The 18,205-nt window shown below is 42.1% G+C and overlaps 1 protein-coding gene across 1 annotated transcript in view; it reads left to right on the top strand.

Moving 5' to 3' along the window:
* Positions 1-16,451, top strand: part of C8a (complement C8 alpha chain) — a 63,399-nt gene extending 46,948 nt beyond the window's left edge. Inside the window, exons 8-11 of the mRNA XM_074080008.1 lie at positions 4,421-4,546; positions 5,621-5,781; positions 9,761-9,983; positions 15,924-16,451. Coding sequence (XP_073936109.1) covers positions 4,421-4,546; positions 5,621-5,781; positions 9,761-9,983; positions 15,924-16,075 — 662 coding nt within the window. The 3' untranslated portion in view covers positions 16,076-16,451. The remainder of the gene's footprint in view (positions 1-4,420; positions 4,547-5,620; positions 5,782-9,760; positions 9,984-15,923) is intronic.
* Positions 16,452-18,205: the final 1,754 nt, after the last annotated feature.

Below are 18,205 nucleotides of genomic sequence, written 5' to 3'. Positions count from 1 at the left end.
TTGTGCCTAGGCCTGCCTTCCTGGAGCCTCTGTCCTTTTATACTTTTGCTACTTCTTGCCCTTGCAAGAATGGCTTGTGTACAAACAAGCCATTGCAAATTCCTCTCTCTCAAGACAGCCCTGGATAATTTCATCCAGACCTATCTCTTAAAGAGGTGCCTTTCTTCACTCCTTCAGATAAACATCCCCAGTTTATCTAAAGGATGTGGTTTTGAATATTTTCACCCTTGTGCTTATTCTTCTCTATTTTCTTTTTTAAAAGCTTTATTTTATTGTGGTAAGCGCCCTTAATTTAGCTGGGTGCAGGTGGCTCACACTTGTAATCCCAGCTACTCAAGGAGGCAAAGATCAGGAGGATCGAGGTTCAAATCCAGTCCATACAAACAAGTTGTGAGACTCTATCTAAAAAAAAAACCCATCACAAAAAGAGCTGGTGGAGTGGCTCAAGGTGAAGGGTCTGAGTTCAAACCCTAGTACCACCAAAAAAAAAACCAAGAGCACTTAACAAGACATCTACCCCAGTACCCATTAACCAAATTTTGTACATATAATACTGTGTCAATAACTATAGGGAAAATATTGTACAGATCTTGAGAACTCACTCATCTTGCAGAATCCAGGCTCTATTGATTAGCTCCCCAACTTTGCCCCTCACCCTGGACCCTGGAAACCATTATGCTCCTCTTTAACTCTATGAGTATGACTGTTTTAGATACCTCCTACAAGTGTAAGCATGCAGCATTTGTCCTGTGCCTGGCTTACTTCACTTAGCATAATGTCCTCCAGGTCCATCCACATTACCATATATTGCAGGATTTCCTTTTATTTAAAGGGTTAATAATGTTCATTGAAGGAAATTCTTCCTTCTTGATGTGTTGCTCCTATATCTTTGCACCAGGCTCTTCATTTCTCTAAGCTGTGGGGGGGGGGAGGCATGAGATTATCACCTCTATGTTACCAACAATAATTTTCACCTGGCTTTATTACCTTACTTTAGTTCTTCTGCTAAGCTCTGTCCATTCCTTATGGTACTCATGTTTTTGGTGTTCTGTCCCCATGGTGTAGGATGTTATAGTTTTCCCAATTGAGTCTCATTTGCAATGCTTGGTCTGTATATCCATCCAGTCTCTTGAGGCCATTTTTGGATCCTGACTAGTTAGCCTGAATTATCCATGGCTTTGTCTAGTTCTTATTTTGAGTGGATCTGATGAGCCTGGCTGCTATGTCCATATGTAAGGCATTGACAAAAGCATTAATTGAGCAGCCAGAAAAGAAGAGACAGTACACTGAGGCAAGCCACCAGAAGACCTCTATAGCACCCTGGTACTACAATGTATGGTCCCAGATACTCCACAAAGTAATCATCACAGATACTTGCTTAAAATACAGATTTCTGGTTTCTCAGATTCAGAATAGAAAGAGGTGTTCCTAGGAACCTGCATTTTAATCAACACTCCAGATGACCTCAGTAGGCAGCCGGTTTGGGAATGATGGTCATCATTGTTCACTAAATTTAAAAGTCCAGAACAAACTCCAGTTTGATCCAGTCCAAAGTCAACATCTTCTGAGCCAAGCCTTATGGAACAGGGGTGGAGCCTTGGCAGAATGAAGCTTTGGCAGAATGTTGCCTGGTTTTCCAGATATGGTCAGTTTACCAAAGGACACATTTCTGTGCTCCTTCCGCCATGTTCCTCTTAACTCCTTGCTTTTGTCTCTCTGTTCTGGGTCCTATTTCCCCATGTCAGTTTCAGCTCCTGGATTTTGATACTGGTTTGATTTCCTCTGCCCCATCCCAGCTGGCTGTCTCATGGGCTTTCTGTAGCTAGCTCTGCTTTTGGCATCTCCCACAACTTCCAGTGAGAGAACCCCTCTCCTTGACTGGGATATAGAAACAAGCAACTGTCAGATACAAATTAATCTTCACTTAGTACATTGCCCCACACCTGCTATCTTCCCAAGGACAGGACCTTTCTTATTCAGACTCACATCCTATTCATATTACTTTATTCTCAAGATGGCTGTCCTGGCTAACACACGATGTGCTCGTGATGGTGCACAGTAGATGCTTATTCAATTTGTCTCTCAGACAGCAGAATTTTTTTAGTCTGATGCAATAACTAGATTGATTGAAAATACTGCAGGCTTCTGAGCAAGACAGACGTGAATAAGAATCTCAGCCGCACCATCTTCAGCTATATGGCCTTAGGCAAGATAATTAACCATTGTGAACCTCAAGCATCTTGACTATAAATGAGGAGTGTGGGCTCGGTATCTGAGGGCACTTTAGCTCTCAGGTTCCACGACTTTTTTATGAGTCCCAGACCTCCCCTTGCCAACTGGTACCCTACTTTGGGGTCCTCAGAAGGCAATCCTTTACCGTCAAGTCTCACGGCTCAAATCAGGCTGGAATTCTCCTCTCCCAGCAGCTCGTGGCAGGCTGTTGGCAGATCCTTCATGAGCATAATCACTCCACAGGCATCCTCCAGCCCCCGTTCATCAGCCAGTCCCGTCACTTTAATTCGGCAGCACTCTACCACTTACTGAAGTAATCACTTTGGCTTCTGCCCGTGAATTCTTTTCATCCACTTTTGTTTATCACTGTTGAAGCCCTTTTTAATCAAAACAATTAAATATGCTAAATCTTCATCAATTAGTTATGCATTAAAAATTAGAAGTGCTTGAATGGAAAAGGCAGAAGAAGCCCTTTACTTGGTGGCTGAAGGCGGCGTTCAGAGCATCTCTTCCCCAGGCACTTCCAGCTCGGGAGTTATTTAGAAACTGATTTTTATTCAGTCATTGAGGACTGTGGATGAAATCGGACGAGATCAGGATAACCCTCTCCTTCCATAAACGGGAAACTGAGGCCCAGTGAGTGGAGTTGTGAGTCTTTTCCAAGTTCATAAAGGGTATTAGTGACTGGGATTTGAAGTTCTAAGATATCTTCTACCGGAAACCCTTACAAAGGACTCATGGCATTCATTTATACACTCATTTTTTCCCCCTTCATTCATCAATCATTTATGCTGAATACTTACTGAAATCCTACACTATGACAGACACTGTGCTGCTGTGCTGATGAGATAATCATGAGTTAAAAACAAGTCCTTGAGCTCACAGAATTTTTAGACCAGTGGGGATACAGGCAAGTAAAGTTTGATCCTCAATGCCCCTTGAAAATATTCATCATTAGATTACTCTTAAATTATTTTTTCTTTGCTCTTGCCAGAATAACCCAGTGAACTGATAACTATTGCAGTTTACTTATTTATTTATTGTTTGCTTGTTTGTTTGTGTGGTGTTAGGGATTGACTTCAGGGCCTCATGTTTGCTGGGCAAACACTGTATCACTTGATTTGTATCCCATCCATTTTTGTTTTTATTTTGTTTTTAAGATAAGGTCTCACTAACTTTCCCTGGGCTGATCTCAAACTTTCAATCCTCCTGCCTCTACTTGCCAAGTAGCTGGAATTACAGGCAATCATGCCTGACTAGGAATGATGTTTTAAAGTACAAATTCTAGTTTATAAATTTCAGAAGACCCTGATAGCTACAGATAAATTTGACCTCTGTAGCATGGTCCATATCTTACTCCAATATATTTATCTAGCCCTATCTTGTGAGGCAGACCTAGGCTTAGAAACCACCTCTGTTCTTTGACAAGCTGGATGGTCAGGGCAAAATAGCTTTACGGCTTTTAAGGATTATTTTCCTCATCTGCAAAAGGCAGGTTCCTCAGTGGGTCCTTGATGTAGACAAGTTCAGAGATAGGTAATGTGACACTGACAGTCTGTAGAGCAGACAGACTTCCTGTGGTGATATCTACATCTCCTAGCAGGATTCTGACCCCTCTGGGGCAAAAAAGACCAGGAGAAGAATTGTGATGAATATGACCATTCAAGGCACAAAGAACACTGGTACCTCTGAAGAAAGCATGGATTATTCTAATCTAAAATGGCTTCCTGGAGTAAATGATACCTGAATAAGAGCTTGATTGAACTGTAGAAAGAAGATGAAGAACGAGGGAGGAAGGCATTTATATTGAGGGACCACCTGTACAAAATAGTGCCATCCTGGGCCAGGCACTGTGATAGGCCCTGACCCATATGGAGATGGATGCTTAGAATCATTGTTCCAAGAAGGTTCAGAAGAGAATGGGCAAAAGAAAAAAATCCTAACATTTTGGAACAGCTAGTATGTATAACACATGACTAAATACATACATACAATATATACTCATTCTAAGAGGTATTTAAATTGGAACAATACAGAAGATAAATGTGAAATTGGGTTAAAGAACTGAGATTTCAACCCAGTTCTATGAGACAATGATGTTGAAGTTAGCTTTTGCTATGGTGAGCTGACTCTTCCATGTCAACTGTCTTTTATTATCTTAGCATTTTGTGTTTGTCTCCTACTGCAGGTATTACCGACAAATATATCAAGACATGCATTGGAGGTGCTATTGGCTTTGAACGTGATGACACGATAGGATTTGAAGGAAGTTTATCAGGAGGACATTGTGAAAAATTTGGATTTGGCAATGCTGGCAAGTGTTTAAAAATAGATCTTCCCAAAAGAGAAGCCAGAAATTCCTTCAAATACACAATTGGGGCACAAAAGTGATTTTCTTCCCCTAATTAATTCCATTTCAGTCAATAGTCACTCTTTGGATGCTAACTACCTCAAATCATGACTTGTGTATCTTGGGTTTATTTTTAATCCATCATACACTGAAACCACCTTAGAAATATTTGACTTATTCTGGGGAATCCTAGTACATTTCAAGCACTAGACAAGGTCCAAACAAGAAGCAGGATAAAAGTAAGGTATAGATTCAGTCTGGAAAAGTGGTCTGTTGAAATGAAGGCTCAGCAGATGAAAGTCTAGAGGAAGTCTGTGAAGAGAGGTCATGATAACCAAGTCCAAGATCAAAGAATAATGATTAGAGGAGTATACATGGAAATTTGTTGGTGTTTCTTAAACAAGCCAATATGAGTGTTCATGTATTGATTCGCTCATTTATTCACCAAATATTATCAGTATTTTTTTTCTGGTGAGAGGCAGAGGACTAGGGGATTATGAAAGAGTTTACAAAGCAGTGGGCAAAGCACACATTAAACAGGTTCAAGTTTCATCCATTGCTTTTGGTTACTCATCTTAAGTCAAATTTCTTCCTCTCTCTGATGTCCTTCCATCTTCTCTCCATTTACCTGGAAAACATTCACCTTCCTTCCTGATCCCCACCCTCTCCCACTGAATATCTAACTGCTTCTTTCCTTGTGTTCCCACTGAGCCCTATAATGATATCTGTCATAGCACCTATAATATTTGATCAAACCTACTTGGCATTGAGCACACACTAAGCTAACACTTGACATATAAATGAAGGAGAGGATGGCCATTGCCTTCTAGGCTGTAATTTCCCATCTCCTGATTTTCCATGTTGAACTGGTTCTTCCATCTGCTTTGTCCTGCTAGTTAACCAAGCAGAGTAGAAGAATGGGAACCAATTCTACAGAGAGCACAGAAACACCATTCCAAACCTCATCAGTGGAGCTCACCAACTACTACTTTGGCTTTTTGGGAAATCAGCTAATGCAATCATCTATCTTCTTGATAGGAGAGAAAGACAAGAAGTCCATGGCTGTGGAAGACATCATTTCTAGAGTGCGAGGTGGCAGCTCTGGCTGGGGCGGTGGTTTGACACAAAACAGCAGCACTATTACATACCGTTACTGGGGGAGATCATTAAAGTATAATCCTGTTGTTATCGATTTTGAGGTAAGTCTTTTCGCAGTTGAAGAACCCCTACGTCCATGAGGAATGAAAGTGAAGCAGACCAGATCATTTCATATTTCTTATTATGAGCCCATCAAAGTACAAGATTAAATGTAACGGCACACTGAACTGGTAGCCTTGCCCTGCCTAGAGTGAGGGTATGACTTTAGATCCAGTCCACAGAACTTTGGGGTCAGAAATTTACTGTCTCTTCATGGACTTTGCAAGTCCCAGAAGTTTGGCAGAGTTAGGTCACATTAAATAAATATTAACTTGTACTTATACATAAAAGATTTTAAAAGTCACATCTATCATATTAAGGGTTGGCAGACTTTTCCTCTAAAGGGCCAGATAATAAGCAGTTTTTGGGCTTTGTAAGCTACATTCATACAGTCTCTGACACAAAGTAGTAAGAGAGTATTCGTAGTTCTCTTCCTTCTCGCCCCTCTCGTTTCCTTCCTCTTATTCATACTCTCTTCCTAGAACTGTTAAAGACATAAAAAAATATTCTTAGCTCAAAATCCATACAAAAATAAGCTGTGACTTGGACTTGGACCCAGGCTATAATTTTCTGTTCTTGCTCTAAATGATCTCATCTCCTCATCAAAGAGCAATGAACCTCTTGCATAGATATGATTGTCCCATTAAAAAGATTAGGAAAGTGAGGTTTGAGGAAATCAATGAATTGTTTGACGCAGAGCTCATATGTGACAGAGCCTGGGTTTCAGATCCTTGGACTTAGTGTCCAACTCTTATGTCCTTCTTATCCTAGCACCATCCTTACAACAGTAGTTCTTAATCATGGGGAGAGGGTGACTTTGCTCCCTGAGAGAACTGTGGCAGTGTCCAGGGGAACAAGGGAAGTGCTGTTGGCATCTACAGACAGGCGGGGAAGGCTGCTGAAAAGCCCCCACAGCAAAGTTTTCTGACTTGAAGTGTGCCAAAGTTGAGAAAACCTGGCTTAAATTACCAACTTCACAAAGGGAATAAAACTGTATATAAACTGTAGAAGAATGGGCTGATTCCACCAGTTGTCTGACTACTTCTGCCAATATGTAGGGAAGGTACCCCATTTAAAAAAGTTGTGTTTCATACTTTAAAGCAAAATATTGTTTTCTCAGCCATTTTCTCTCTCCTTGCCCATTTTTTCTACATGTATTTAAAATCCTAGATATAGATACACTTCTCCTAAAACATTACCAACAGTTAAACCTAAAAGTCTATTATAACACCCTGCTTTCTATGAAGAAAGAGGTCAGATGGATTAACCTTGATTTCATTTCTTCTCCAATAACTAAGGGACCACTTTCACGCATCTGTAATTCACATAGGGTCTGAAAATTGCTATCATCAAGCTATTAGTGATTGGGCAAAAACTATAAATTGATATCAGGAGAAATATATAAACTTTCACGGTCAAGAGGTGAACTTTGTGTTTGCCTTAAGCAAAACTTCCAAGGGGAAGATAGAGATTCTCTATTTGGAGAATGAATACTAACTTTGGAAAAATGAGCCTGGTGTTTGGAAGGAAGGGGAAAGGCCTAGTAGGGGTCATGCTCAGCCACCTTTTCAATGTGTGACCTTGTATAAGTTACTTCACTCTCTCAGACCCACTTTCCTTGTGCATACCAATGGAATAACAGGTTTCTTCATAAGGTTAGAGAGAGAACTGGGTACTTAGTGAATGTTAGGTGAGGAACTAGGTTCCTGGAGGGTAAGTGACCAGCACAAGAGCTGAAAGCCAGCAAATGACACAGCCTAGCCTGAGCCATGTCAGACCGACTCTTAAATCCACAATCTCTGCCCCCTGAGAAGTGTTGGACTTGACACATTAAGCCACTGGCAGATTTTAGACTAGAGAAGCAACACAGCTAGTGCTGTGCTTTAAAAAGGGTATGATCACAGGAAAAGGAAAGGTGAAAGATCAGTCATAGAGGGGGTTAGTGGAGAGAGGGACAGACAGACTATTGGCAAGGAGACCAGTTAGGGGTTATGTGGAGCCCGATGTCCAGAGTAGAATCAGTGTCTTGGGTCTTGGTCACTAACATTTCCCCAGAACTTAGGAGTGATTATTTACAGCAAGTACTTAGATCAAGTGAATACAGGAGTATATTTTGCTATGTTTTATGTTATGTACTGTATGTGCTATGATGTGTTATGTGTTAGCTTATTCGGTATTGCTACATCATTTACCTTCTATGAATCTTTTTGCTCTTCTGTAACAAATGGAAAAATATCATTGTCAATGTTTTTGAGTTCTAAGATTCTTTCTTCTTTACCTCTATCCTGTCCCTAAGTCCCACCAGCCTTCCCAGGGAGTGCTTCCTGAGAATTCTAGTGCAGGGAGAGGGCAGAGAGAAGTGTGAGATGTGGAAATTGAGTGCTGAGGCACCTGCAATGTCCCTGACCTTCTCTGGAACTGAAAGTCATTTTTAACCAGGGCCACAGGGCAATAATTCTACACTGATGTCCTGACAGCGGGCCACATTCAGTGAACTTCCAGTAAGCGATCTTGGCTGGGGCCCCATCCAATCCTGCTATCACTTGCCTGGTGGCTGCTGCTGTGGCCCCTGACTGCTTACCAATGTCTGTTTGCCACCGGTCTTGATGTCCACATTTCCAGGAACTAGTCAAGGCTGTTGCAAACACCCTTTGTTGACTTCTGTTTCCAGAAAAGTGGGACTGCCCCCAGTGTGGCTCCAACCTGTTACTGACTTATTCTGTGACCTCAGCAAAACACTTCCCCCTGTTGGAGCCTTGGCTTCTTCTCCTTTAAAATGAGACACCTGGAGAAAAGCTTTCATTTTAACATTCTATTGAAATACCTAACAGTGTAAGGTGCTAAAGATAACCATATGCATATGCAATTTGAAAAACACCAATTTTTTCATCATATCTAACTAATGAAAATGGTGCTTGTTTTATATTATTCTTCCCTCTTGCAGTGGCATTGCACACTCATTACTTCTTTAAACCATAAGAATTCTAGAAAGCAAATACTGTCTTCAGGTAAAGACAGGGGCAGTTAAGAGTCATGGGCTGCACAGCTGGGCAGTAAACAGCATTTATTTGTGAGACAGGGTTTTCGCATGTGTCATCTCCCTAAATCCTCACAATAGACCTGAAGGACAAGTGACTGTTCTCATTTATGGATGAGAAAGGGAGACTCAGTGGGTCACCTGCAAAAGACCACACAGCTGGAAGTAGGAGAGCTGGAATTAGAAGCTAGGTTTACTGACTCCAAATTCAATGAGCTTTCTACCACATCTATTGTTTCTCAACCCAAGGCCATTTTGCCCCCAGGAGACATTTGGTAATGTTAGGGGACAGGTTTGCTTTTCACGACTAGAAGGGCACTGCTGGCATCTAGTGTGTAGAAGCCAGGCATGCTGCTAAGCACACCACAATGGAGACAGCTCACTCTGCCAAAAAAGAGTTCTCCAATTGAAATGCATGGTATTGGGCTGAGAGACCCAGGACTCCACTCATTACTGAAATGAGGAGCACCATTGCAGTGAAACCCCCACCCACCCCCACAACACCACCACACTTACATTATTAGAGGGCATTGCAAACTACCTTTCTCAATGTCTGCATTGAATGGTGACAATGAAAAACAAGAAAGCATACCCAAACATGCAGACATACAAATATGTTAGCTGACTCTTAAAGTGTCAGGAAGTTGACCAAATAATTTATAAACTCGCTTCTTACTCTGGGATTGGAGGGTATAGGTTCAGAGTGGCTCTGCCGAGTCAGTCATGTGAACACTCTCAGTCTCCATTTCCCCATCTGTGAGCTAGGGTGTTTAGTGTCCATTCACAGAGTGGCTGAAAGGATCATGGTGGTAGGAGAAAGTTGGGGCATCTGCCACTGTGCCTGGCATGCAGGATGCCTGGCCAAAGCTTGGCAGCAGGTTTTGGGGCTCTGGGAAGGTGGGAGGAGCCCAGGGAGGAACGCTGAGTTCTTCTTGTGCCTGCAGGTACAGCCCATCCATGAGATGCTGCTGCACACCAACCTGGGGCCTCTGGAGACCAAACGCCAGAACCTGCACAGGGCCTTGGACCAGTACCTGATGGAATTCAATGCCTGTCGTTGTGGACCATGCTTAAACAATGGAGAGCCCATCCTTGAGGGCACCAGCTGCCGATGTCAGTGTAGGTTGGGTCACCAAGGCCCTGCCTGTGAGCAGATTCAACTGGAGGGTAAGGCCCATGCATCCTACCCTGCTCCACCTGACCCAGCTTGAAGGGGCCAAGGCAGGAAGGTCCTTCAGGGTTCCCAGGATCTCCTTTCCGTGCCCTCTCATCCACTGCCCTAGGAATCCACACTCAAGAATTCTATTTTTGATCCCCCATGTTTAATAGATTCTCTCTGCCTTTAAGACTCTTTATTGTCTCAGTCTTCTGAAAGCTAGAAGTCCAGTACCATGTGCTATGGCTAAGTTGTTTCCTTTCAGAAACTCCAGGGAGAATGTGCTCTATGCTCCTCTTCAGCTTCTGTGGTTGTCCTTGGTTCATATGTTCCTTGGTTTGTAGATGCTTTGCTACAACCTCTGCATCTACCTTCACGTGGCATTGTGGCATTATTTCACCACCCCCCCACCGCTGCTTTTTCTTTCGTGGTACTAGGGCTTGAACTTGGGGCCTACACCTTGAGCCACTCCACCAACCATTTTTTTTTCCTTTTTCTTTTATTATTCATATGTGCATACAAGGCTTGGGTCATTTCTCCCCCCTGCCCCCACCCCCTCCCTTACCACCCACTCTGCCCCCTCCCTCTCCCCGCCCCCCTCAATACCCAGCAGAAACTATTTTTCCCTTATTTCTAATTTTGTTGTAGAGAGAGTATAAGCAATAACAGGAAGGGACAAGGGTTTTTGCTGGTTGAGATAAGGATAACTATACAGGGCATTGACTCACATTGATTTCCTGTGCGTGGGTGTCACCTTCTAGGTTAATTCTTTTTGATCTAACCTTTTCTTTAGTACCTGTTCCCCTTTTCCTATTGGCCTCAGTTGCTTTTAAGGTATCTGCTTTAGTTTCTCTGCGTTAAGGGCAACAAATGCTAGCTAGTTTTTTAGGTGTCTTACCTATCCTCACCCCTCCCTTGTGTGCTCTCACTTTTATCATGTGCTCATAGTCTAATCCCCTTGTTGTGTTTGCCCTTGATCTAATGTCCACATATGAGGGAGAACATACGATTTTTGGTCTTTTGAGCCAGGCTAACCTCACTCAGAATGATGTTCTCCAATTCCATCCATTTACCAGCGAATGATAACATTTCATTCTTCTTCATGGCTGCATAAAATTCCATTGTGTATAGATACCACATTTTCTTAATCCATTTGTCAGTGGTGGGGCATCTTGGCTGTTTCCATAACTTGGCTATTGTGAATAGTGCTACAATAAACATGGATGTGCAAGTGCCTCTGGAGTAACAGTCTTTTGGGTATATCCCCAAGAGTGGTATTGCTGGATCAAATGGTAGATCAATGTCTAGCTTTTTAAGTAGCCTCCAAATTTTTTTCCAGAGTGGTTGTACTAGTCTACATTCCCACCAAAAGTGGAAGAGGGTTCCTTTTTCCCCGCATCCTCGCCAACACCTGTTGTTGGTGGTGTTGCTGATGATGGCTATTCTAACAGGGGTGAGGTGGAATCAGTGTGGTTTTAATTTGCATTTCCTTTATTGCTAGAGATGGTGAGCATTTTTTCATGTGTTTTTTGGCCATTTGAATTTCTTCTTTTGAGAAAGTTCTGTTTAGTTCACTTGCCCATTTCTTTATTGGTTCATTAGTTTTGGGAGAATTTAGTTTTTTAAGTTCCCTATATATTCTGGTTATCAGTCCTTTGTCTGACGTATAGTTGGCAAATATTTTCTCCCACTCTGTGGGTGTTCTCTTCAGTTTAGAGACCATTTCTTTTGATGAACAGAAGCTTTTTAGCTTTATGAGGTCCCATTTATCTATGCTATCTCTTAGTTGCTGTGCTGCTGGGGTTTCATTGAGAAAGTTCTTACCTCTACCTACTAACTCCAGAGTATTTCCTATTCTTTCCTGTATCAACTTAAGAGTTTGGGGTCTGATGTTAAGATCCTTGATCCATTTTGAGTTAATATTGGTATAGGGTGATATACATGGATCTAGTTTCAGTTTTTTGCAGACTGCTAACCAGTTTTCCCAGCAGTTTTTGTCCACCAACCATTTTTTGTGAAGGGTTTTCTCAAGACATGGTCTCTTGAGCTATTTGCCCAGGCTGGCTTTGAACCATGATCCTCCTGACCTCTGCCTCCTGAGTAGCTAGGATTACAGGCGTGAACCACCGGCACCCAGTGCATTATTCCCATTTTGTCCCTGTTTTCTTTGCATTTCTTTTTGTGTGTGTGGTACTAATGTTTGAATTCAAGGTTTTGAGTTTGCTAGGTAGACACTCTACCATTTGAACCACACCCCAAGCCCCTGTCTCTTTTCTTATAAGAACACAAGTCATTGGATTAGGATTCACTCTAATTCAGTATGACTTCATGTTAACATGATTTTCCAAAGTCCCTATTTCCAAATAAGGTTATGTTCATAGATAATGGGGATTTAGACTTGATCTTATTTTTTAGGGGAATATAATCAAACCCCCTACAAGGGATAAGTGGTTGTTATTACACTCCTACTAAGGCGTTAAGACTAAAAACAAAGTTTGGGCAAATGACGTTCAAATGCAGGAGTGTACAGCATGAATTGACTGCAACAAGGAAAGAATATTGTCGAACTAGAGTAAAATATCCACCTCTTCAAGATGAAGAACTCTGGGGACCTGGACATGAATTACAACTTTTTCACTAATTCATTGTGGTTAAATTCTTCTTTCTGGGGCTTAGCTTTTTCATCTAAGCTTCTTTTGAACTCCAACAATCTCCAAGAATGTCTCATTTTCTAAGCTTACAATTTTCTAGGCACATAACTGCTTTAGTATGGTGCATTTGGGCTGCCAACTCAATGTATACATCAATCCCATTTGGCCACCATAATGAAGAAAATGTAAAGAAAGAAAGAAACAAACACAGGAAGGCTGGATGGGTAAATCCAAGATACTTGAGTCCATAAATAAAGTCAAAATATAGGGTAGACAGGGAGGAAGTCATGGTACTTAACATCCATGTGTAAAAAATGAACCAAGCATTTAGTCCCAGTTGACTCAATCAGATGCTCCCAGAGCAAAGGGCTAGGTTAACAGAGGTAAAGAGCTTGAATGCAATTCTTCTTTGACATGTCAGTTTTGTCTCAGTGCATGCTTCTTCAGACATTGGTGAAATAAAGTGGGAAACTGGGGGAATTGGAAGAGTCAAACCTCTGTCCTAAGAGGAAGAATTGGAAAGATCTTTGCATGGAGCACTCAGAAGGAACAAGTTCTCTGTGAACTACCATATGGGGAGGGACGAGACTTATTTTGTGTGACTACTGAGATGAAATTGCAGGACTAATGTAGTAAGAGGATTTGGGCTTAATGAAAAAGACCTTCTTCCAAGCACATAGTGGTATATATGTAGTGAGGAAGGGAGGTGGATGGTTGGGTAAGATGGCCTCAAGATCTCTTCTACCTCCAGATTCTCTGAGTCTCTGACCTAAACAAGGGATGGTAACATGATGAAAGTTGATAGTTTGAAGCTGCAAATTATCAAATTTACTTTGGTTTGGAAGAAGCCATAGATGGTAATTTCCTTAGGATTCAAGGAAGATCTCTACCAAGCAGACCTGGTTTTACAGTGAGATGGTGGGCTACTGCTCACTCATTGACAGAGTAGTTCCAAATAGGGGGCAAGATAACATAGCTCTGGTGTCAGACAAGATTTTGAATCACAGTTCTCCCAATTTTTATCTAGGCGTGTCCTGTAAAATGAGATTATACCAGTATGTTCTTCACAGGTGGTGTTGAGGATTAAACCAGCTAACACAAGTGGGAGGTTCTGTTAGAGTTAGCAGATGGAAGAGGCCGTTTCATGCAGGACATTCCATGGTGGAGGTTGTGCCCTGGGTTGGCTCCTTATGTAAATCTCTCCTTTGCTTCAAGAAGAAAGTACAACTTGGGTCCCAATATGTTGTCTGGTATCCTGTAGGGAAAATTCTAGCAAGGGTGACACAGCAGGGTGAGTGAAAGCCAAGTCCCAAGGAAGAAGGATGCAGAAAATAAAAATCAACAACCAACCAATAGAGCCAAGCCTGTTGCACAGTTTCCTCCTGTGAGTTGAAGAAAGCCAATTCCACCGGGAATTGGTGAGTTGGGAAAGAAAAATAAAACCATTCTGGGCTGAAAGAGCCCAACTCCAGCACTCAGGGCTCTCTTGACTTAACCAGCAGAGTGGGAACTAGGTTGCAGCCACTCTCTGCCAGCAACTTTCCCAATGGTACCAAAGGTCAATGAATAGAAATAATAACTAATCCTTATTCAGTGCCAGCCATTATAACAGCACTTCCTGTGTATGGTCTCACTTCTTGTGTATTTTCACAGGGTCCTTATAAGATGAATGAAATTATTAACCTCAATTAACAGATGAGGAACCTGGGCAGGAGTAATGTGAGATAACTTGCTCAAAGGTCATGTAACTAGAGATTGGAAGTCATTACACTTTACTGATTCACATCCTGAATTAGGATGTTCAACAAATTTCAAATGGGAGCAGAGGCTCTGAGACAATTTCAATGACTATCATTTTAGGTAGTGGAGAGGGAGTATATGCCAGTTCATAGTTATCAGGTTGGCCTGGCTTAAAGAGACACATGTGATCCTTCCTGGGTAATCATAATTATTGCTCTTCACAGACCCATGGGATCCTTGACTTGTTTGTATCTTTGTCCAAAGAGGCAGAGAGAAGAGGGGGTGTGGGCTACCTAGATAGACATCTTCCAGGGTCTGGGGCCAGGTTTAGTGGCAATCGTGTCATGTCATATGCATATGCAATGGGCAGTGAAAGAGAAACAAGATGCTAATAATCCAGGTTAGGGTAAGGGACAGAGGGCTGAATTCGAAATCCCAGTCCTCCTACATTCATTCCCTTATATTCAGTTAGCTGTAAGTAGCTCATGGAGCTCCATTAACCTTCTTCCAAGCAGAGTGTGGACATCAGGTGCCTTTGGGCCATCAAACTGAACTTTTACAGACAGGCTGGCAAGGAAATCTAAGGCTAGCGATACATCGAAAGCACCATGGATATCCTTGAAACCCTAGATATTTCCCCAGCAAATCTTTGCCTGTGGGGCTGGAGTGACAGAGGTGGGAGAAATAGAGAGAGAATCCTGCTGTGGCTGCCCATCAGGGAGTGTAATTACAGAGCTGGAAGGGACTTGGAGACAGTCTAATCTGATGGCATTCACACTGTGATTTGAGGAGACTTAAGGCCCCAGGTTCTGCCCCAGGGACAGAGGGTGAACCTGATAGATACCCCAGCTACAAATAGTGTACCCTACTTTCATCTGACCGACATGTTGGGGTTCATAGAAGATTTCATTTAGGAAAAAAAGGTTGTATTAAAAAAAATTGGATTAGTGCGGCCTTCTCAAATTATAGAGCCCCAAACTCAAATTTAGAGGGAGATAGGCTTTTCCAAAGATACAGAGCTGGTAGGAGCCAGCTACCCTGGTCTGGATTCTGTGCACTGGGTTTCCAGAGAATCCAGTTCGGTCTAAGTGTTCAGATGCTCTGTGCAGAGACTCTGTCACCCACCATAGCCCATTGTCAGAATTGGAGGGGGTTTGATTTGCAAACTCACACAAGAGCCCAGCAATCTGCTGCAGATTGGTGTCTGGCCACCCCTTACTTTGAATCCCCAGCATGGAGGCGCTCCCTGCTCCTCACCACCTCCAGTGACTTGGTGTCATTTTCCCAGGGGAGACTGTGTCTTGTCTTGCTCGGCAAACCATCTTCCATGGAAGCGCGGGTTCAAATTTCATGAGATGGGTTCCCAGCAGCCTCTTCTTACTCTGCCTAGAGTTTCAAATTAAGTGTGAGGCAGTGAGCACAGATGTCTTGGTTAATTACCCCAGGGCATTTCCCCAAGGAGGGACTGCAGACCACTGCAGGGCAACAGCAGTGCCCTTGTGTCCCTGCCTTCCCAGCCAGCTACTAACCTCATCCTCCACTGGCACATTTTCTCTGCAGGTGCCAAAGCAGATGGTCGCTGGAGCTGCTGGAGCTCCTGGTCTGCATGCAGAGGGGGAACCCAGGAGAGGAAGAGAGAGTGCAACAACCCTGCCCCCCAGAATGGAGGCGCACCATGCCCAGGGCAGAAGGTGCAGACCCAGGCCTGCTGAGCATTTCTGGGTGCAGATTGGAATGGAGGCTGTGGATGCTGCCAGCTGCACTGGCTACTGGATCCAGACTTCTTTCAGCTGAGAGAAAATGCGAACCAACAGACTGTTTTCTTCATCCACCCCCAGCCTCGAATCCTTTTTTTCTAGCATTAACCTCACAATTCTTCCAGCTCTATCCTTTAACAGGTTCTGTATTTTAGGTAGTTGTTGTTATAGCACACTCTCCCTTCTTTATTCTAGTCCATTCAGGTTACTGTAACAATAAACTGGGTAGTTTAGAAACAACAGGGATTATTTCTCATAGTTTTGGAGGCTGGAAGTGCAAGATTAAGGTGTCACCAGGTCCAGTGTTTGATAAAAGCTGGCTTTTGGTTTATGTAGGACTGTTCTTTTTTTTTTTTTTTTTTTTTTTTTTGCTATTTCCTCACATGGTGAAAGGGGCTAGAGAATCTCTGGTGACTCCTTTATAAGGACAATAACTCACTCATAGGACTCTACCTTCATGACCTTGTCTCCTCTTAAAGCACAGCCTTCTAATACCAGTGTCTTGAGGGCCAAATCTACACTACCAGTGTACAGTAGGAATGTTTGGTGACTGACACACATACTCATGCCTCATAACTTTTCACAGTTCTCAATCTTGTTAGGGTAGCAATATGATTTATACACAGTCATCCCTTGGTATCCACTAGGATTGGTTCCAGGACCTACTACAGATTGAAAGTCCACAGATATTTAAGTCTCTTATACAAATGGCATACTATCTGCATATAGTTATATGCACATCCTTCTGCATACTTTAAATCACCTCTAGATTACTTAGAATACCCAATACAGTATAAATGCTATGGAAATTTTATTATACTGTATTGTTTAGGGACTTATAAGAAGAAAAAAAATCTGTACAGCACAGTACAGATATAACCATCACAGGCCTAGCCACCTTGTCCTTCAAAAGTTGGTTGACTTCACGCTTGGATACAGAGGACTGACTGTATACATGGAACAGTTAGAGAAGATTTTAGGGCTAAAGGAAAATAACTGCTGAGTTGATATCAAAATATGCTGAAGGAGAACAGGATGGAGAGAGACTTATCTTCCCATGAGTGTGTATATTAGAGATGGCATAGGTCTGACCCAGATCTTGAAGAATTTTTCAACTGGGTTAACAGGGAGGAGACCTTTCAGATAGAAATCCAGCAAAATCATCTGCTACCTTTAAGAAAAGTCAAATGATCTATACATTTTCTAATGTATAGCCTCTGTCTTATCTAATACATACACTTGACCTAATAACTCTTACTCCTGGATTTGAGATATTTCCAGATTTCTCTAGTTGCCTCAATACATGTCATGAGAGCTTTTAAGAAACTAGCAAATAAGGGGACCAGTCACAGTGGCTCACACCTTTTATCCCAGCCACTTGGAAGACAGACATTGGTAGGATTGTAGTTCAAGACCAGCCCAGGAAAAAAGGTAATGAGATTCCCATCTCAACAAACAAGCAGAGGGTGGTGCACATCTGTAATCCCAACTATGCATGAGGCATAGGTAGGAGGATCAAAGTCCCATGCCGAGCGAGGCAAAAAGCTACATGCTATCTAAAAACAAAACCTAAAAGTAAAAAGGGCTGCACGTTTTATAGCTCACGTGGCAGAACACTTGCCTATCAAGATTAAGGCTCTGAGTTCAAACTCCAGTACTGCCGAAAATAAATAACAAAAGAAATTAGCAAATGAAATAAATCTTTGTTCAATGAAAAAGAAAGAAAGGAAGGTAGGAAGGAAAATTAATTCAGCACAAAACAAGTTTGAAGGTGAGAGTTTGAATGTTGGAGGGGCAGGGATTGTGTGTGTGTATGTTGGGAATGAGGAGTGGGGAAGATAATGAAAGCAAATGAAGTAAGGTATGTAAAACACATCACAATGCCTGTCACACAGTAAATCACTAGTATCGTCATCATTATTATAATTATTAATTAAAGCATTTGGCTTAGAAATTCATTTCTGAATAACTTAGATCTATCTGAAAGAAGAAAAAAGACCCCCTTATTGTTTTCCATTGTTTCATTAATTTACTTTTTACTGTTAAAATTAGTTTACATTAAAAATTAATTTACATTGATTACTT

The sequence above is a fragment of the Castor canadensis genome, chromosome 7, assembly GCF_047511655.1.
Source record: "Castor canadensis chromosome 7, mCasCan1.hap1v2, whole genome shotgun sequence".
Taxonomy (NCBI): Eukaryota; Metazoa; Chordata; class Mammalia; order Rodentia; family Castoridae; genus Castor; species Castor canadensis.
Note: the sequence above shows the minus strand (reverse complement) of the source record. Positions and strands in the feature narration are given on the sequence as shown.